At 41.9% G+C, this 22,087-nt stretch overlaps 1 protein-coding gene across 1 annotated transcript; it reads right to left on the bottom strand.

Moving 5' to 3' along the window:
• Positions 1 to 9,788: 9,788 nt before the first annotated feature.
• LOC127555779 (aflatoxin B1 aldehyde reductase member 2-like) lies at positions 9,789 to 21,921 on the bottom strand. Its single transcript, XM_051988381.1, has 7 exons — positions 21,641 to 21,921; positions 17,274 to 17,461; positions 15,762 to 15,866; positions 15,292 to 15,388; positions 14,305 to 14,404; positions 13,107 to 13,236; positions 9,789 to 10,015 (listed from the first exon to the last, which is right to left on the bottom strand). Exons 1-7 carry the CDS (start codon positions 21,855 to 21,857, stop codon positions 9,854 to 9,856), a joined length of 999 nt encoding a protein of 332 aa, XP_051844341.1. The 5' UTR covers positions 21,858 to 21,921; the 3' UTR covers positions 9,789 to 9,853.
• Between the last annotated feature and the right edge of the window lie 166 nt (positions 21,922 to 22,087).

Below are 22,087 nucleotides of genomic sequence, written 5' to 3'. Positions count from 1 at the left end.
TCTTCCTAGTTTTGTTCACTTTATGTAAGTTTTGCCAGGTTTTTCTGCTTACCATTTCTTATGTACAATAGTATTCCATTACAATTATATAACCACAGCTTGTTCAGACACTGCCTGATTGATGAACATTCACTCAATTTCCAATTCTTTATCATCACAAAAAAAAAGCTGTTAAAATATTTTTGTACATATGGGGCCTTTTCTTTTTTCTTTAATCTCTTTGTGATACAGACATAGAAGTAGTAATGTTGAGTCAAAGAGCATGCACAGTTTTATAGTCCTTTGGGCATAATTCCAAATTCTTCTCCAGAATGATTAGACAGTTCACAACTCCATCAAAAGTGCATTACTGTACCTGCCTTTTCACCTCCTTTCCATTATTTGTCATTTTCCTTTTTTGTCATATTAGCCAATCTGAAAATTTCTCTATTAGTGATTTTTAGCATTTTTCATATGATTAAATTGATAGCTTTGATTTATTCTTCTGAAAACTGCCTATTCATATTATTTATCCATTTAACAATTGGAGCTCATAATCTTATACATTTAGTTCAGTTCTCTCTATATATGAGGAATCTGCTTTTTAATTTTTGTTTAATTGTTTTTGTTTATGCAAAACATTTTTAATTTAATGTAATCAAAATTAGCCTTTTTATATCCTGTGAATCTCTGTCCATTGTTTGGCTAATCCATAGTTGTATAAAAAGAATCTCCTTCTTTGCTTCTCTAATTTGTTTGTGATAAGATATGAGATGTTATCTTTAGTGTTGTAAGAATAGCTTGTGTATCAAATAAGTATTTCTACATAGCATTGGTCCTATCAAGTTCTCATTTAAAAGGGGCTTGACTGAAGAATAATTCTATATTTCAGGTACTGTTGGAACTTGAAGGTCATTCCTTGATTCTTAGGACATCGGTAATAGACTATCTTTAAACTTGGAATGGACTCAAACTCCTAGACTCCATTGCCTTACTCTTCTGACAAGAAGAGTATTTTTTATTCACACAATCAAAGCCTGTAGATATATCTTCTTCACCTGAAATAAAATACTGAGACAAAGCACCAAGGTCCATTTTCATGGGGACAGATGTTGGGTCTTGGAGGGAAAAGGCCTAAGACTTTTGTTTCTTACTAGTCACTATCTGTGATGGATTCAAACTATGAGTAGAAGACCATCAAAAAAGAAATGACTGAAGGCTATTCAGGTTTCCTGAAGAATATTTATATAATGCTTTAAAATTTGTAAGATATTTTTCATATGTGTATTATAATGTTAATTATAATATATTTATACATTAATATATAATATATTATTATGTAGATAATATTATATAATATATATTATGTTATTAATCAATTAATAATAATAAAATAGCAATATAGTTAAATAATTATATGTTGATGTAGTAATATTAGATATAAATTATAATATATTAATATTATATAAATAAATATATATTTCTCCTTTGGTCCTTACAACAACTCTGTGAGTTATGTCATATTATTATTCCCGTTTTACAGATGAAGAAACGGATACCCAGGGAATTTAGGTGACGTGCTTAGGTTCACACAGTTCTTAAGTGTCAAAAATATTGCACAATATCTTGCACTGTGACACTTATCACAGAAGGTTAAAAAGTTTATTCAAGAGATAGAGATAAGTGTTTTTTCAATGGCCTGGAAATTCACCTGATTTAAATCCCCATTGAATCACCACATTGTTGAGAAGAGCCAAGTCCATCACAGTTGATTTTATCACATAATCTTTTTTGTTACTGTGTACAACGTTCTCCTGGTTCTACTCACTTCAATTGGCATCAGTTCATATAAATCTTTCCAGTTAAGTCAATTTTCTTAACAAACATGAACTCTCTGAATTGTCATTACACTCTTCTTGAGTTGGGGTTGTTTCATTCTTTGCATTTGTATCCTTAGTGCCTAACACATAGTAGAAGCTTAATAAATGCTTGTTGATATAATGATTTTCTAAGCCTTGTTTAATGACAATATATCTTGAAAATCAATAGTATGGTCCAGAAACTAAACAGATCCAGTTGAAACTAATGAGAATCCAGTTCTAATAAACTGAATTTCCTATCCCTCCTTTCTATTACCTTTTTCCACATGTTGTGACAATCTGGGCTTGAATGGAGAAAACAATAAAAATTGCCAAAGAAAAATGAAAAAAATTCTATATATTATCCATCATCAAAGCTAGACTTGGGGGAGGGGAAGTATTGTTCATCAAAAGTAAACTTAATAGACAATGTGATAAAAGTGTAGTTTCAAGATTTAGAATTAAAGAATGTGTCAAAAATCTTGCAAACTCATTACTAAGCCATACAAAATAAGTGTTTCAAACAAAAGTATATAAAATACATAATGAAAATTTTCAAAAATGTAAAAAATCTTGAAGTTTGTTGTATGTCAATGAAACAATTGTTTTTCTTTTATCTTGGTTGATTTGCCTATCACTGTAGGTCCTGTAGCCATTTGAAGATATGCTGATCTAAATTGCATTTCTGCCACCTTGCTTTCCAGTTTTCCCTACAGCTTTTGTTAAATACCAAACCCTTATTCCAGTGCTTTGGATACTTAGATTATTATTTTTCTTTTTTTAAAAATTAATTTAAAACTTAAGTTCAAAATAGAAAAAGAAAAAAAATTGTCATGTGAACAGGAAAACATAACAGAGAATTCAAAATATGAAGCGATAAATTTCCATTTCAAGAAAGCCTATATAATAAATACTACACATGATATTCAGAAGAGCCCATCTTTTTTTTTTTTGCTTCTTTATAGCTTTTCTTTGTTCTCTGTTGTACATTTTTTACTTTATTCTTTTTTTCCTCTTCCTCCCCAAGAAGGGGATATGTACATATAGATACATAAATATATATTTATGCACATATTCATACATATGCACTTAAATATATTTCTACACATATACATACATATGCACACATGAATATATATTTACATACATATATGCATTCACATATACACATAAATACATATACATAGATGTCTACAATAATACATACATATATAAACATATATATTGATATGCATTTATGTAAGGCCTATGTAGTATGCTTATTTGTCCCCTGTTTCTTTTAAGGTAGATAAAACATCTTCCTTCAAAAGTCTAAGTCTTTCCACACTTTTTTCTAAATCCACAAGATCATTTCCTATACCATAGCAGTGTTCCGATCTTATACTGTCTAGTTATTTAAGCAGTGCAGAGCAATCTTGATTAATATGGCAGACATATAACATAATTTGATTAAATCTGTTTTAGCTTTAACTTTCTCTGAGATCATGATTATTACCCCTGCTTTTTTTTTTAACCTCCTGATCTTTATTTTATGTTTGCATGTATCTCTTAATTCCTTTCCCTCCTGATTCCTCTGCTACCTTGCCCTTTTATTACTTAATCTACCCTTCCTCCAAGGATTCCTCTTTATCCCCTCCTTTCAGAGCCCTTTCCTCTTGCCCTCTTATTTCCACCTGAATTTAGAAGACTTTTATAGCTTCTCAAATTTATCCCATTCCCATTAATTTACATACCCTTCTATACCACCCCTTGTCTTATTCCCTCATCCTCATTTCTTTATACATTTAGAAGACTTCTATTCCCTTCTAAATGTATTTGTTGCTTTTTCTTTAATCCTTACTTGATGTGTAGAAGGTTCCCTCTAAAAATCCCTTATCCTGCTCCCCTCCTATTCCTTTAGCTTCTTATTTCTTTCTGAATTTAGATATATTTATTTTTTAGCCAGTACTAATTTTTTGATTATTGCTTTGTAATATTATTATTCCCCTTTTACAGATGAAGAAACGGATACCTAGGGAATTTAGGTGATATGCTTAGGTTCACACAGTTCTTAAGTGTCAAAAATATTGCACAATATCTTGCACTGTGACACATATCACAGAAGGTATAAAAATTTATAATATAAATTGCGTTCTTGAAATGCTATTTCTTCCTCAACCCTACTTTTAAAAAATTCCCAGATATAAAAGTAATTTGATTTTGTTCCTTTGTAGAGGGCCAGGAGGTAAGAATCCATTTCAGGTTTTAATATTTACAGTAGTTTGACTCACCCACTTCCCTTTTCTATGTACCACAGCAGAGACAGACTCACTAAATACATTGATAAAGATTCGGAAGGACTGAAGCAAAATGCAAACTCAGCTATACAATAGATCAAAGACATACCTTTGAATTTAGGATGGGAAAAGCAGCCCACAGTGGAGACTAAAGGCATTTGGGAGGATGGTACTTGAGGATATTGGTATGATAATTTTTCTCTGATGTGTATCACAGCTATTTACATCTCTGTTGAAGTAGCCAAATCCAGGCTTAATCATTTGCATCTCAGTGGATTGAGCTAGTTAGAAAGAGTGTGCCATGTATTAGTTCTATAAGCATTGGGGTCATATATATATTTGTCTCTCTGACCAATAAATTTGAAGAATTCATAAGGAATCCTTTCACCTGGCCCTTGATTTCCACACCTTTATCATTACTGGAGCTGAACTCCAGCATTCTTTCAAATGAATTATTATTATTATTTTTTGTAATAATTCTATAAATTATTTTATAAATTCTATATTTGTGGAATTCTATAAATCAACCTATTGATTGGCACTAAATAATTAAATTAACTTGATAGCATTATCATTTTTGTTATATTGGCAGATTGAGCCACAAAAAAATTAATAGTTTTCCAATTAATTGTCAGTATTTTTTGTAAAGAGCAGTTTGTTGTGATATTATAATTTTCTTTTTTCCTTGGTAAGTAGACTTGTAAATATTTTACAAATTCTATAACCAAACAGGATGAAATCTCTGTCTCTTTCTGATGGTTTTGTTCATAATATACAGAAAAAATGATTGTGAGTTCATTTTATATCTTGCTACTTTGCTGAACTTATTGTTTCAATGAATTTTTTACTGAATCTCTAGGATTTTCTAAGTAAAACATCATATAATCTGCAAAGGTCAATAACTTCTTTCTTATTTCTTCAATTTATTTCCATGTATCATTGCTAACTCACATATCCAGATTTATATCAAATATAATGGTAACAGTAAACATCTTTGCTTTATTCCAAATTTTATTAGGTTCTAGTATTTTTCTATTTCTGATAAGATGAAAATTCATCCTGTATAATTTATGTATTGATCCGATTTATAAGTAATTGATCTGTCCTGTAATTGCTTTGCCCTGTAACTGTTTAAGTCATGGTTCTTTATCTCTGAAATGGATTCAGAATTTAACTGGCCTTCAATAGGTTAAGTTTAAAAATCCAGCTCTTCTGCTCAAGGATTTTAACTCGATTTAGAGAATTTTTGAGAACAGGAAAGGAGTTTCAGGCTAATAGCTTTCCTCCTTCAAGCTATCCTTCTAGGATGTCTATTTTGTTATGCAAAAGTCTAGGCCATTTTCTCACACCTGGACTCAAACAATGAACACTTTTTAGTCTACTGTGAGAAGAGCTGGATCGTTGCTAGTACACATAACTAAACTTCCAAGCAATCATGCTATTCCCTGAGCCCCATCTCTGTATCCAGATGTGTCGTCTTCAATCCCATAAGGTCATTTATCTTGTTCTGTTCTTTGTTTTGTACTTCCCAAAACCCATAGAAGGGGAACTGTTCTTTTCTCAAAGTCTTTGGCATTAATGGAGACAGTTCACTGACTTCATTTACTGATAGATGGCATACCCCTGCCAACAAATGGGGTAGAGTTCTAACTCAGTTTATCCTTTAGTTAAATTCCAATCACAACACTGATAAATTTTGCTCTTGATTTTAGTAGTTACTATTTACCATAATAAAGAACAGTTCATTTCATTTATTCATATACTTTTAGGTTTTTTTTGGAATATCAAGTGATAATGTTATTTTGTCAAAAGCTTTTTCTGCATCTTGGTGTAATCATGTGGTTTTAATTTTTCTTATTAATATGATCTATTATGTTTTAAGTTTTCTTAATATCTATAATCCAACATGATCATATTACATAATGTTTTTAATATGTTTCTATAGACTCTTTGCTGACACTTTACTCATTATTTTTGGATCAATATCCATTGGAGACATTGGTCTATCGATTTTTTCTGCTTTCCTTTTTTTTTTTTTTTTTGCTTCCTCATTTAGGCATCAGGTCCATATTTGTCTCATGAAAAGATTTTAATAAAATCCTTTTTTCTCCATTTTTGCAAATAGTTGGAATAATGCTGGAATTAATTGTTCTATTAATGTTTCATAGAATTCACTTTTAAAACCATCTAGTCCTGGGATCTTTTCTTTGGAAATTACTTTTTGATATATTCAATTTCATTTTTTTGAGATTGAATTATTTGAATTTTCTATTTTTTAGTCTGTTAATTTGAGTATTATATATATATTTCTAAATATTCATTCATTTTATTTAAATTATCTATTGACATTTGCAAAAGAAGTTCTGATGAGTGGGAAATAAGTAGATGCCCATCAATTGGAGAATGGCTGAATAAGTTATGACATATGATAGTAATGGAATGATATTATTTTATAAAAAATAATGAACAGACTGATTTTAGAAAGACCTGGAAAGGTTTACATGAATTGATGCTGAGTGAAACAAACAGAACCAGGAAGACACTGTATACAGCAACAACAAGATTGTGCAATGATTAACTATGATAGACTTGGTTCTTCTCAGCAACATGATGATCCAAGATAAAGCCACATAAAAATGCTATCCACATCTAGATAAAGAACTATGGAGTCTGAATACAGATCAAAGCATACTATTTTTAGGTTTTTTTGTGTGTGTGTTTTCCTTTTTATTCTGTTTTTTCTTTCACAACATGACTAATGTGGAAACATGATTACATGATTGCACATGTATATCAGATTGCTTGTTGTCTCAGGCAGGGAGATAGGGGGAAGAGGGAAAAATTGGAACTCAAAATCTTATAAAAAATGAATGTTGAAAACTATCTTTATATGTAATTGGAAAAAAACAAAATACTATTTACCAAAAAAAAAAAAAAAAAACCCAAAGTTTCAAATTTTCTCCTTTCCTCCCCATTCCTTGAGACAGTAAATAATTTGATCTAGGTTATACATGTGTAATTCATGATCAGTTTTCTTCATGTTTTAATATTTTTATTTTCCCTAGGTACATGTAAAACAAATTTTTTACATTTGTTTTTAAGACTTTTGAGTTCAAGATTCTCTCCCTTCCTCCTTCCACCCCCTCCAATGAGAAAGCAAATAGGAAATTATGCAAAACATCCATAATCATCATGTTGCAAAAGAAACATACATCTTGGGGCAGCTAGGTGTCACAGTGGATAGAGCACCAGCCCTGAAGTCACGGGGCCCTGAGTTCAAATCTGACCTCAGACACTTAATACTTCCTAGCTTTGTGATCCTGGGCAAGTCACTTAACCCCAATTGCCTCAGCAAAAAAAAGAGCGAGAGAGCGAAAGAAAGAAAGAAACATATATAGATCTCTCTTCATCCTCCTGGCAAAAAAAAGAAAAAGGAAAAAAGTATGCTTCAGTCTGTATTCAGACAAAATCAGTTCTTTCTCTGGGTATCAATAGCACTTTTTTTTTTTTTTTTTTTTTTTTACCATAACTCTTTCATAGTAGTCTTGGATCATTGTATTGCTGAGAATAGCAAGGTCATTTACAGCTAATCACCCCACGACTTTGTTATTACTTTGTTCATAATACATTTCACTTTTTAAAAAATTTATAACAGATTTTTTATTTTTCAAAATACATGCAAAGATAGTTTTCAAAGTACATTTCACTTTGCTTGAGCTCACAGAGGACTTCTCAGGTTTTTTTTTTAATAGTATCTTGTTCATCATTTCTTATAGTATAATACCATTCCATCATAATGATGTTCTTTTTTTTAAGGCACTAAGAACAGGTGAGTAACATGTGTGTTCATTTCCTTTTCCAGTCCCTTAATCATCCGAGAAATACATTCAAGAAATTTTGGTGTTTTGTCTCATCACTACCACTGTCTTCCATAGTTATTGTTAATAATTTCTTCTCTGAGCCATTTGTTATTTAGGATTTCATCATTGTCACAATTTGGTTAGGGTTCCTGAGTTGATTACTATTTTTGTTGCATTGTGGTCTGCAAATGAATTGCATGTTTTGAGATTTCTTTCTTCCCTTTCTTGTAAAACATGCCTGTGCTCAGAAATAATGGTTCCTTCTAAAAAGTATCAAAAATCTATTAGTTATGAATTTATTTGTATACAGTATTTTCCCTTTAATTTGTCTTTCTTACATTTGCACAAGTCTGAGAAAGGAACATGAAAGCCTCCTACTGTTATTGTTGGTGTCTTTTTGCGATTCAGTTAATTTTTCTTTTATGAATTTAGATGCCATATGATTAAGTGCATATAAATTTAATATTGAAAGTAATTTGACATCTATAGTTCCTTTAAAAATAACATAATGTTGGGGCAGCTAGTTGATGTAGTGGATAGAGCACCAGCCCTGAAGTCAAGAGAACCTGAGTTCAGATCAGACATTTAACACTTCCTAGCTGTGTGACTCTGGGCAAGTCACTTAACTCTGATTGCCTCAGCAAAAATGATAATAATAATAATAATAATAATAATGTCCTTGTTTGACTCTAACAATAGTGTGAATACTTTTACTTTGTCAAATAGCATAATTCCAACATTTGCTTTTTGGCTTCACCTGATGCATATTTTGTTACATTTAATCTTCTCATTTTGCTTCTATGTATTTCTTTAGTTTTTAATTGTTTCTTGTAAATTTTTAGGAGTAAGTTTCTTTTATTGTCCAGTATGTCACTCTCTTTTCTTTTTATTGGATATTTGCTCCATTCACATTTAAAGGTAGGTTAGCTTTACGGTTTCTTTAGAATTTGTATCTTTAGAATTGATAAGATTTTTTTTTTTAAAGATTTATTATTTATTTCCCTTCCTCTTTTAAGTTAACATTTTGCCCCCGGAATTGGTGGAATATATATTCCTCGCTAAGAATTCTTTATAATGATGAAATCACAGTTCTAGAGAAAACACCAAAAATAAATGATTATATGAGATCTAACAATCCATCAACAAGCATTTATTAAATCTTTGCTATATACAAGATCGATGATAGGTACTAAGAGGGTGCTAGCTTGATAATAGTAGTACCTGAGTTAAAATCTCACCCATGATATTTATTTGATATTATTACTTTAACTTTCCAGGACGTCTGAGTTCCCTTCCAACTATAAAGATATGAGCCTGTGAAACCCCAAAATGAGATATTCCCTGCTTTCAAGGAGCTTCTATTCTGCCAAAAATGCATGCTGGACAAAGCCCAACTGTTATTACTGCCATTTTTTCTGTAGAACTTTAAGGTTAGCATGGTTCCTTCCTCTTCTGGGTAAGGTAATACCTAGAGTGTCCCCATTTGGCAGAGGACATCGAACCCTAGGGACATGAATAATAATTACTAATTTATAGAAACTTTACAGTGTGCCTGGGGGACCCCTGAATAGGGTATGAAATTCCCCACAGGGTCAATTCCCCATAAGATTATGACTGGGCAGAGAAATCCCCTGAGCACCTTTCCACCAAAGACCAGTCAAAGACTTTTGTGCAAACTTGCTTTTATTCCAACAGGACAGAATAGGTCTCAGACCTCAGGCAGTAAGAGCAACAGGGCAGGAGGCCAGAGGTCTCCCCTCCAGGAAAACCAGGATTCTGAGAAGAGGCACAATGTGGAACTCAGAGCTCGGCAGGTTAAGGCAAAGGCGGGCTGATGGGGCCGAGGGCACGGGCCCGGCCGGGATCGGTCAGGCTGCAGCTAGCGGAAGTAGTTGGGGCATTCGTGGGCGACGAGGTGCCAGGCCTGCTCAAACGCCTTCACCACCCCAGGCTCCAGTGGGCCCTCCTCTGAGGCCGCCAAATTCTGCTGCAGCTGCTCCAGGCTGGTCATGCCCAGGATAACGCCGTCTCCGCGGGCGCCCTGTCAGGAGAGGGGGGGCAGAACCAGGTAAGAGTGCAGGCCCTGTCCTTATGAAGGACAAAGATCATCTTAGTCCTTGTGTGTCCCCCAACATAATGGTCTCCCCACTGGGCCGTTAATCACAGACCACAATCTATGAAGTCTCCCCCATGGCAGGTCTTATTCCCCACCCCCCCAAGCAATGGTAAGACAAAAGGCAGGGATAAACAGGATTCAGCAGTAGCCAAGGAGGCTTGTGCTTATTGTCCCCTAAGGCCTCAGTAATATCTGAAGCCGAGGTACTGGCAAGGAAACTCACCATGCTTTCCACTCTCATTTAGCATCCAAATGATGTCTAGATTTGCTGACTGCCTGCTCTGGGCAAGACAGTTCTGGGCTGAGAGAACCAGAGGGGTTCTAGACCCCGTCTCTACCTCTGAGAGGTTCACAATCTAACTGGATCAGAATAATCATCATTTTTAATTTTTTTTTTTTGCTGAGGCAATTGGGGTTAAATGACTTGCCCAGGGTCACAGAGCTAGGAAGTGCTAAGTATCTGAGGTCAGATTGGAACTCAAGTCCTCCTGACTTAAGGGCTGGTGCCTATCCACTGCCCCCAGGATAATCACATATATAGAACACTTTTAGCTTTGCAAAGTGCTTTTCATATATTGTCTCATTTGATCCTGTAAACAACCCTGAGAGACAGCAGCTGTTCTTATCCTTGCTTTGCAGATGAGGAAATTGAGACAGACAGAAGTGAAATGACATATCCAGGGTTACACAGCTACTAAGTGTCTGAGGCTGGGCTTTGAACTCAATTCTTCCCAATTCCCAGATTTATCCACAAACTTTAAGATGGAAAAAAGCCTAAATTTTGAGCAGAACCAGAAAATCATTATATATAGCAACAACAAGATTATACAATGATCAATTCTGATGGATGTGGCTTTCTTCAACAATGAATTGATTCAGATCAGTTCCAGTTGTTCAGTGGTGAAGAGAACCATCTACACCCAGAGAGAGGACTGTAGGGACTGAGTGTGGATCACAACATAGCATTCTCACTCTTTCTGTTGTTTGCTTGCATTTTGTTTTCTTTCTCAGTTTTTCTGGTTTGATTTGATTTTTCTTGTGCAGCAAAATAATTGTATAAATATGTATGCATTTATTGGATTTAATATCTATTTTTTACCATGTTTAACATATATTGGAAGGAGGAGAAAATCTGAAACATAAGGGGTCAATGTCAAATTATCCATGCATGTTTTGAAAATAAAAAGCTTCAATAAAAAAAGTTGAAAAGCAAAAAAAAAGCCTAATTTTTTATCTTTATCTTTTTAGCTTTAATCTGCATCTTTTAATAATAGCTTTTGTTTCAAAATACATACAAATATAGTTTTCTACATTGACCCTTGCAAAACGTTCCAAATTTTTCTCCCCCCCTTCCTCGCCCCGCCTAGACAGCAAGCAATCCAATATAAGTTAAATGGGTGTAATTCTTCTACACATATTTCCACATTTATCATGCTGCACAGAAAAATCCGATCTAAAGGGGAAAAAATGAGAAAGAAAAAAAAAAGCAATTAAGCAACAAGAAGAACAAAGGTGAAAATGCTATGCTGTGGTCCACAGTTAGTCCCCAAAGTCCTCTCTGGATGCATATAATTCTCTCCCTCATAAGTCTATTGGGATTGAATGCCTAAATTTTGTAAGGAAACAAGGTGGGTCACAGAGAGAGGGAAGCTCCTCAGTCCCTTCCAGGAAACAGGAGAAGTAGTTACTCAGAAAAAGGCTTCCTCTTTGTCTCTCCGTGCCATTGAGGGGACCGTGGACTCTCCAAGTCAGTGCCAGGGGAATACACAATCTCCGGCAACTACCCAGCTAGAAAGTCTGTGACCCAAGCCTGGATTTGGATAATAGGAACCAAACTTGCTGACGAGCCGCCTGCAGGATGCCCCTGTGGCTGCCTAATAAGATAAGGGGGTGACAATCTCTGGTTTAAGGGAGCACCCAGCTCCCAGATCCTCAGAAAGCAGAGCACTCCCCATCTCTAGAAATCTCCAAGCAGAGGTGTTCAGATTCTGGGGGATCATCCCTGAGCCCCTTTCCAGCTTGGACCTTAGACTGTGACATAGCCATAAACTTACAGATGCATAAACATACATAAATAGAGACACGTGAATACACAGACATAGATGTAGGTGTCCCAAGAGTCTCAGTGCAGTCTGAAGGTTTTTTTTTTTTTTTTTTTAATTTTTAACAGCTTCACTTGCTTTTAAGAGTTAAAAATGGCACCAAGACTTTTGGGATGCCCTGCACGCAGTGGGCAGGGTGACACGGATTTGGCCCTTTTAAGTTCATTAACTATACACAATTCCTCTTTTGGGGCTCACAAGAGCCCTGTGGGGTGAATTTTTCATTATTATCCCCATTTTTCCGAGGATGGAGCTGAAGTTCAGAGAAATCAGGGCTTGCTGCAGGTCACCCAAGCCAAACCACCTGAGTGGGCCTCCCAACCCAAGCCTTGGAGCCTCTGAAGCCAGCTCTAACAGCTGACCTTCATGGGACCTGTAGGAAGGAGACGGTGAACAGGAAGAATTAGGATATGGGGAAGAGGTGACTCAGAAGCAGCTCGGGGGCCCAGTGGGTAGAGCCTCGGGGCCTGGAGTCAGAAAAACCTGACTTCAAATCTAGATACTCGGTGGCCGTGTGACCCTGCCAAATCACTTCACTGCTATCTGCCTCAGTTTCCCCAAGGGGGAAATGACGACAATAAAAGTATCTCTTCTCCCAGGGTTGTTGTGAGGATGAAATGAGACAGTACTTGAAAAGCCCTTAGCACAGTAGGTGCTATATAAATGCTTCCCCTTCATAGAAAAGAAAGCCGACTCCAGAGTGATGGCTTGTGTGTATAAAGGGGAAATTATAAAAGGATCCAGAAGTGTTCTTTGTAGTGTTGTTGACCACTCTTGTTCAAACAAATATTTATCCAATTTGGTTAAAAAGCCCATTGCATCAAGAAAGGAAAGGTCTTTCAAGGAATGCAAAAGCTGAGAACAGGGCCCAGCTTCTACAAGTGCTGAGGAGCCTGGGCCCGGACGGGACCTACCTGGAGCTGGGAGTGGTGGTACATCCATCGGAGGGCTGCCGAGGTCATGCTGGGAGGCTTGGTCCCATAGGACGCCGCCAGAGCTTTCTCCACAAGGGCAACGGCCTGGAAGTAATGCTCCTTCCAGAAGCTGCGGGGAATGGTCAGAGAGGGAAGGTCAGTGGTCAGCGCCCCCAGGCTGCCTCAGCAGGGACTGTGCAGAGCTCGGCTTGGCAGAGACCCCGGGATGCTGGGCCCAGAGGCCCCCCCAAGGTCCTCCCTGGTGACCCCAGGTGCTGCCTACTGCAGCCCCTAAAATGACCTCTAGTAATGGGCAGGACCCCGGCCCTAGACACACACTAAGAACTTCCTCCATAGTCACTTGTCCCCATAATCTCCTCTTGTCCCACAAGACACCCCAAGAGAGGGCACATCTTAGGACTGGTTCCATACTCTGGGAAGGACACTGAGAGTATCTGGAGGAAGGCCATGGCAGGCACTCAGGAAGGGTCGAAAGAGCTGGGACTGCTTGGGCGAAATTTGGGGCCATGAGGAGAGCACCAGAGTGTGTGGGGAGCTGTCCTGTGGCTCTTCCAAATGGGCCAGTTTTTCCCCATATGGGGAAGGGACTGCCCAGCCTTTGAAGGGGTCAGGGATGTTCAGGTCTGGGCTAGACCTGAGGGCCCTCAAAGATGTCCTTCTGACTCTTGAGGTGTGGGCTGGCTTCCCTGAGATTTGGGCCAAAGTTTCATACCCATTTTACAGATGGAGAAGGGCAGAAATAGGGATGCTGCCTCATCTCAGTCCCAGAGCTAGTTATTGATGAAAGCAGGCCGAGATTTTCAGGCCAACATTTAAAAAATTTTTTTTTTTTTTTTTTTTTTTTTACAATCTGCTAAGCACTTCCTCTCTAAGGAAAGATATAAAACTCCTAATTTCAGGCTCAGTCCCAGCAGTTCTGGCCACGAAGGTGAGTTCAGAGAAGCAAGAGAAATCTCAAGAGTGGTAGGGTAGAAAGAAGAATGCATTTGGAGCCAGAAGGCTCCACGAGCTCTGACACAATCAGACAATCGTGCCTCAGTTTCCCAATCTGTAAAAAGAGGGATTTGACGTCTAAATCTTCCTCCCTCCTTCTATCCTATCACCCCATAGGAGCCAGGGCAGTTTGTGATGGATCAGAACACTCTCCGGCCTCCAATCCACTCATAGGCAAACTCACCGATTGCGGTAGATTTCGGAAAAACTATTTCCAAAGAATCGGCCCAAAGGCTGCTTTTCGTCCTTTTCTTCATACTTGTATTTGCCCGTCAGGAAACCCCCTGTGGGAAGAATGGATAGTGACATTTCAGCCCCCATCGAGGGCTAAGGCTGCATAAAGTGGGACCTGATTTCTCAACCTGGCAACAACCAAGGAAGAAGTAGAATGAAGGGAAAAGCAGGTGTAAACATTATAAAGCAATCAAACCATGTGTGATATACAGACACAAAGGCAAAAAGCCCTGCCCTCGTACAGGTTACCCACTAACAAGGGAAGCCACACATGAGACGTAGCCTGGAAGGAGCATCCTGGTGGCAAAAGTCACCTGGAAGGTGAGTGGGAGGGCAGGGGAACAGGTTGACACACCCCATCCAGGAACAATGGTCATGATTTGTAAGTTCAGAATTCTAAAACTGGGCCATGGGGTGGGGAAGAAGAGAAGGATAATTCCTCTAGGGCAAAAGTGTCAAACTTGCTACCAAAGAGCAAAATCAGATTTAAATATAATTGGGAAATATTTAACAAAATAAATAAAAATACGATAAAACAAATAATATCACACTTTGTTAATTAACTATGTGGCCGAGAAGCTTTCTTATGTGTGGATTTGTGTGTCTGAATTGCCCACACTGGGACCCCCCACTATTCTTGGACACTATCCTGCCCCCTCCTTCAAGCTGAGCTCACAGGAGTGACTTGGTAGGAGTAAGGAAGCCACAATAAACTCAGATTTCGGGAGAGATTTTTATGTTTTAAAAAATGCCTTCCCCACAAAAACTCTGTGAGTTTTAGTATAAATATTATTTCTCCCATTTGGTCCCAGAGCCTCAAAGAGGTTGAAAATTGCCCATGGACACACAGCAGGCAAAGATCCCAGTCCACATTCGAACCCACACCTCTTGACTCCCCCCCAGAGACCTGGCGCCCCCTCCTCCATTTTCCTCATACCAGCCAAAGGGTTATAGGCATAGAAACGCAACCCGAAGTGATGCAGGCAGGGGAACAGCTCCGTCTCCACTTGTCTGGTGAGGGCGTTGTACATGCCCTGGGAGAAGGGGGGAGAGCACAGCTGGGGGGCCGGGCAAGGGGCTGCCCCCCAAGGCAGCCCGGGAGGGCTCAGGCCCAGAAGGGAGCTCTGGGCATCTACTTGGCAGGTGAGGGAACGACACCCAGAGAAGGAAGGGACAGAGTCCGGATCTGTGTGTCTGCCAAGCCAGCACCCTTCCTACCATAAAGCTCTGGGAGTCAGAGCCCCAGGTAGATGCCATGGGGCTGCTCACATACTCCTCAGGGCCTGGGCTTCCTCCTCCCACCCCTGGGACCTCCAAGGCAGTAAGGCTGGGAGAGTGGAGGGGAACTCTGGCCAAAAGGAACCCCTGGGAGTCCCAGCAGCACCCCGGGCTCGGGCAGGGTCTTACCTGGTACACAGTGGGGAGGACCCAGCCGTGGTTCTTGCAGAGGGTGCAGATTTCAGCTACTTCCCAGGCGGCAAAGTTAGAGAGGCCCAGTTCTACAAACTTACCCTGCAGGGGGGAAGGGGGAGAGACAGAGAGACAGAAACAAACAGAGTGAGAGAGATAAACAGAGACAGACAGGTAGAGACAGAGAGACAGAGAGAGACAAAGAAAAAGAGAGAAAGAACAAGAGAGGGAGAGGGAGAGAGGAAGTGAAACAGACCATCAGGTCAGGCTGGCCTCTGATCAGGAACCATCCTTCTATTTCTACCTGTTGTTGCCTCCCCTAGTTAGAAAACTATCCGAGTGCCTGTTTCATTCATTTCCAGCTCTAGTACAGTATCTGGCACAACGTAAGTGGTTAATCAATAATCTTGAATAACTGATCGACTAATGATGCTCTAAGCCAATGGTCTTCAAACTTTTGTTCTCAATATCTTTATCCTATTAAAAATGATTGAGAATCTGTCCAAAGAATTTTTGTTTATGTGGGTTATAGTTATAGATATTGATCACATTAAAAATAAAAACTAATTATGAATTTGTAGACTCTCTGAAAGGATTTCAGAGATTCCCAGGCTGCTCTGGACCATACTTTGAGAACCACTGCTCTAAGCCTTCTTCATCTCTGGCCTCCTGGGTTCTAAGGGCCCTCCCAGCCCTGACTTCCAGGGTTCTAAGGGCCCTCCCAGCTCTGATATCCTGGGTTCTAAGGGCCCTCCCAGCTCTGATCTCCTGGGTTCTAAGGGCCCTCCCAGCTCTGACCTCCTGGGTTCTAAGGGCCCTCCCAGCTCTGACTTCCAGGGTTCTAAGGGTCCTCCCAGCTCTAACATCCTGGGTTCTAAGATCTCTCTCAGCTCTGACTTCCTGGGTTCTAAGATTGCTCCTAGCTCTGATCTCCTGGGTTCTAAGATCCTCCCCTCAGCTCTGACATCCTGGGTTCTAAGGGTCCTCCCAGCTCTGGCATCCTGGGTTCTAAGATCCCTTCCAGCTCTGACATCCTGGGTTCTAAGGGCCCTCCCAGCTCTGACAGCCTGTGTTCTAAGGGCCCTCCCAGCTCTGATTTCCTGGGCTCTAAGGTCCCTCAGCTCTGATATCCTGGGTTCTAACATCCCCCTCAGCTCTGATCTCCTGGGTTCTATCATCCCCCCCCCCCCAGCTCTGACATCCTGGGTTCTAAGGACCCTCCCAGCTCTGACTTCCTGGGTTCTAAGATCCTTCCCAGCTCTGACATTCTGGGTTCTAAGATCCCTCCCAGCTCTGATATTCTAGGTTCTAAAGCCCCTCCAGCTCTGACATCCTGGGTTCTAAGGGCCCTCCCAGCTCTGACACTCCGGGATCCAAGGGCCCTCCCAGCTCTAACTTCATGGGTTCTAATATCCCTCCCAGCTCTGACATCCTGGGTTCTAAGGCCCCCCCAGCTGTGACCTCCTGGACTCTCACAGCCCTCTCAGCTCCACCATCGCTTGCTCTCACCTCCTGGTACAGCTCATTGCAGGCACGTAGTGTTTCTTCCACAGGTGTGCTGTGGTCTGGCATGTGCAGGTAGAACAGGTCCACTCGGGAGCACTGCAGCCGCTTCAGGGAGGTCTCCAGCTGGGACCGGACACTGCTGGCTCTAAGGGACTTCCCATTCAAGGGATTGGCCTTGGTGGCGATTTTCACTTGGGGAGAAAGAAGGTGATAGAAGATGACTGAGATTCAATTCAACAAGATCAGAAAATCCTCTGCTAAGCCCTGTATCTAAACAGCTGACTTAAAAATTATTGATGTTTTTTGCTTTTTACATCCTCATAGTTTTTTCCAGTTATCCCTCTTCCCTCTCCCATCTAAACAGTATGTTTTTAGAGGGAATTAGGTGGTACTGTAAATAAACTGATGGGACTGGAGTCAGGAAGATTTGAATTCAAATTCTGTCTCAGATACTTTTTAGCTGTTACACTGAGCAAGTCATAGAGATGCTATCTACCTCAGTTTCCCCAAGTATAAAATGGAAATAATAATAATAGCATCTACCTCTTAGGATTGAACTTATATAATATTGTAGTACTTAACATAGTACCTATCATGTAGTTGGCACTTAATAAATCTTGTTTCCTTCTTTCCTTCACAGACCCAAAATCAATCTCTTGTTTTCTATATTAGATTTATTTATTTAATGTTTTCCTTCAGTTACATTAAAAAGCATTTTTTTACATTTTTTTAAATTGCCTTTCCCTCTTCCCATATCCATTCCCCTCTTATTTTCCTGCAGGATAAGATATATTTCTATGCCCATATTGAGTATATATATATGTATATGTGTGTGTGTGTGTGTGTACATATGTACACACACGCACACATCCTTTTTGAGCCAGTTCTGATGAGAGTAAGGTTCACTTACTCACGTTCTCCTCTCCCTCTTCCCCTCCACTGTAAAAGCTTTTTCTTGCCTCCTTTTTATGGCAGATAATTTGCACCATTCCACTTCTCCCTTTCCCTTCCTCTAGAATAACTAATAAAACAGATCTTGGAGGGGACATGGGGAAAAAAATGAAACATTAATGCACTGTAGGTGGAATTGTGAACTGATTCAACCATTCTTTAAAGCAATTTGGAACTATTTTCAAAGAGCCACAGAACCATACATACTCTGATCTAGCAGTGCCATTACTTGCTCTGCATCTAAAAAGAGATTTTAAAAGGGGGAGGAGGAACTATATAAAAATATTTATAGGAGCTTTTTTCTGGTGGCAGGGAGCTGGAAATTGGCAAGATGTTCATCAATTGGGGAATGGGTGATTGTGATAAAATACTATTGTGCTATAAGAAATCCTGAGAAGGATGCTCTTAAAAAAAATTCAGGAAGACTTTCATGAGCTGATACAAAGCGAAAAATACTGTGTACAAAGTAACAACAATACTATAAGATAATGTGTGAATGACTTAATTATTCTCAGAGACAGAGACAAAGAGAGGGAGAGAGAGAGAGACAGAGATAGACATGTGGGTAAGAGAGAGAGATGAGGGAAGGGGAGATGGAGAGAGGCAGGGGAAGAAGAAGGAGGAGGAGGCAGAAGGAAGAAGGAGAAGAAGAAGACTGAGTTCTGACAGAAATTTTACTTTCAACTACAGCTACAATCTGGAGGGTAAGACTCAGCCCAAATTGGGGTGGGGATGTGGAAAGAGGTAGTGGAGAACAAGAGGGGGGTTAAAGAGTCCTGATTAACAAGAAGGTGGAAAGATGTTGTGTCCCTGCTTTCTAGAGCCCCCAAGTTGGGATGACAAAACATACCATTGCTTTCTAGAGCCCCCACACCGGGGTGGTTAAAATATACCTTCCTAGTGGAGAAATGATGAAGTGGGACTCCTGAGGATGGTGGGAAAATGGAGACCGTTGATTTCAAGGGCTTTCCCTTTTTTACAATGTAACAAAAACAACACTGTGCACATGAGACCACACTAACAACTTGCTATTGTACGTAGTTTGCCACCTGGTATCACTCTGCTTTGATCACAACACAGGTTGTCACTGCTCCCTGACTTCTCAGAAAGGCCGAGAGCCCTTAGGGGAGCTGGGGAGCCGAACCAGACATTGTGAGCAGGTTCCCTCTGGGCTGAAGGGTATTATATCCCACCCAGAGCTCCCCCACTGACTGTGACCCTCTACAGAAAGACAATTGAGGGATCATGAAAACACAAGTTTAGAGCTGGAAATCCTTTAGAAGGCATTTAGTCCAAACCTGACCCTTGACAAGTGAGAAAAATAGCTTTTAACTCTTTGGTTCTCAGTTTCCTTATCTGTAAAATCAGAGCGTGAAGCTCTAATGACCTCTAAGCAACTTCCCTTCTTTAAATGGAAGATGCTATACCTGCAAGAGTCCAAATACTTTTTCAAGATCACACTGAAAGTGGCAGGATTTGAACCCAGTTATCTAGTATATGGAATTATAGTGGGGGGGGGTAATGTGTATGTGCATGTATGTGTGTGTTCAGTTATTTCAGTCAAGTCTAAGTCCTCATGACCTCAGTTGGGGTTTTCTTGGTAGAGATACTGGCCATTTCCTTCTCCAGTTCATTTTCCACATGGGGAAACTGAGGCAAATACGGTGACGCGACTTGCTGAGAGTCACACAGCTAGTAAGTGCCTGAGGCCAGATTTGGCTCAGATCTTCCCAACTCCAGGCTGATGCTCTGACCAATGCTCCCTTTAATTATAACACTGAACCCCCAACCCTCCCTCCTTCCATGACACCGACAGGAAGTAGGCAATGTTCAAACAGGGCAACTAGAAAGAGCCCCTGGGCTGGCACAGTCTGGCTATCTGCAGTTCATTCTCTCTGTGGCCATTCGCAAGTCATTTCAGTTCCTGAGCCTCAGCTTCCCTCCCTGGAAAACAGCAGGTTGAAGTAAAAAGTGACCTCTAAGTTGCTCCAATCCTAACATTCTGCGTTCTAAGGTTCATTTGAGTTCTTCGTTTGCTGGGAGAAGGCAGCAGAGCAGGTCAGGGAGGGAGGAGTCTGGGGTGGGAGCAGCTGAGCAAGATTGGGAGGTAGATGGCACACTACTGAAGTGTAAGGGGGAGCGGGCCAGCCCAACAGTCCAGGAAGACACCCCGACCCCATTCAGGGAGGGAAGACCCTCCCTGAGTCTCTCCTCTCCCTCTCCCCCAATGAGGCCCTAAATGTGCTACAAACAGTACAGCCCTTCCTCCACCCCGCTCCCCAAAGGCCCTTCCTGCTAAGGCTGACTCGGCCAAAGTCCTGCACGGGAAGCTGGGAGAGCTCCGTCCCAGGTCAGGAATGTCTCCTCCCCTGTGCTTGCCCAGGAACTTTAACCCGGCCGGCAGGCTTCCAAGGCGGTGCTGGGGGATGCCTGGGGGCAGGCCCCACCCGGCAAGAGCCACCTCTGAGGAAGGCTCTGAGGGCTCAGTAGGAAGCAAGCATGGCCAGTGTTTGGGGATCAGCTGACTGCCGGGCAGAGGCTAAACGGACGGGCCAGAGACCAGGGGGACGCTGTTCAGGCGAGGGGGCAGCACGGCTCAGAGACCTCTGGGGCCACAGACCGTGGGGAAGCTGGGGGCCCAAATGGGGCAGGGCCCCAAAACAACGTTTTAGCGAAGTAGGGATTGCAGGGGCGGGGACAGAACTCGGATCGAGCCGACTACCCCAGAATTAGAGGAATGGGCGGTACCTGCATCGGAACCCTGGGTCCGGGTCAAGTGGTCAAGAGTGCACCCCCCGGACCGCGACCCCGGGGATCGAGGCTGCACCCCCCGGACCGCGACCCGCGGGGATCGAGGCTGCACCCCCCGGACCGCGACCCGCGGGGATCGAGGCTGCACCCCCCGGACCGCGACCCGCGGGGATCGAGGCTGCACCCTCCCGGACCGCGACCCCCGGGGATCGAGGCTGCACCACCCCGGACCGCGACCCGCGGGGATCGAGGCTGCACCCCCCGGACCGCGACCCGCGGGGATCGAGGCTGCACCCCCCGGACCGCGACCCGCGGGGATCGAGGCTGCACCCCCCGGACCGCGACCCGCGGGGATCGAGGCTGCACCCCCCGGACCGCGACCCGCGGGGATCGAGGCTGCACCCCCCGGACCGCGACCCGCGGGGATCGAGGCTGCACCCCCCGGACCGCGACCCCGGGGATCGAGGCTGCACCCCCCGGACCGCGACCCCGGGGATCGAGGCTGCACCCCCCGGACTGCGACCCGCGGGGATCGAGGCTGCATAGCTTCAAGACCTCTCCGCCGAGTCTGGGGCTGCACGAAGCCGGGGGGCACGGACCCCGGAGGGGCTGGGCAGAGGCCGATGCACGGGGTCCGGGCAGGCGGGGCAGGGCTGGGGCCGACTTACCTCTGCTGCCGCCGTCCCCCAGCCCCAGCCCCATGCTGCCCAGGATGCTCTCGGACTGGCCGTCGCCGTATATGAAGGCCGTGTCCAGCTCGCGGTGGCCGCGCTTCAGGAAGGCGTGCACGGCGGCCTCGCTGGCCGAACTGTCCATGCGCCCGCCCATCTCCATCGTGCCCAGCACGGAGGCCGGCAGGGTCAGAGCGCGAGCCGTCGAGGCCATGGCTGGGGCCGCACGTGGAGAGCCGGGCAGACAGACAGCCGCGCGCTCCGCGAATCCGGGAGGATGTGCTGGGAGCTACCGGCGCACTGCGGCCCCGCCCCCTGACGTCACCAGGAGGCGGGCAGGGAGGGGCGAAGGCCGAGCTGTCGCGGATCTCAGGGACCGTCTGCAAAGACTGGACGGAGGCGAACACGGAGGCGGGGCGCCACCTCTCGGAGGGCGGAGCGGAG

The sequence above is a fragment of the Antechinus flavipes genome, chromosome 3 (genome assembly GCF_016432865.1).
Source record: "Antechinus flavipes isolate AdamAnt ecotype Samford, QLD, Australia chromosome 3, AdamAnt_v2, whole genome shotgun sequence".
In the NCBI taxonomy this organism is placed as follows: domain Eukaryota; kingdom Metazoa; phylum Chordata; class Mammalia; order Dasyuromorphia; family Dasyuridae; genus Antechinus; species Antechinus flavipes.
This window is presented reverse-complemented; position numbering and strand designations above follow the sequence as displayed.

Coding starts and splice junctions, on each gene's coding strand:
- LOC127555779 (XM_051988381.1), bottom strand. CDS start 21,857: ATGGCCTCGACGGCTCGCGCTCTGACCCTGCCGGCCTCCGTGCTGGGC. Junction 15,867..17,273: donor GCAATGAGCTGTACCAGGAG/GTGAGAGCAAGC, acceptor TCCCCCCTGCAG/GGTAAGTTTGTAGAACTGGG. Junction 13,237..14,304: donor TCCGAAATCTACCGCAATCG/GTGAGTTTGCCT, acceptor CATTCCCCGCAG/CTTCTGGAAGGAGCATTACT.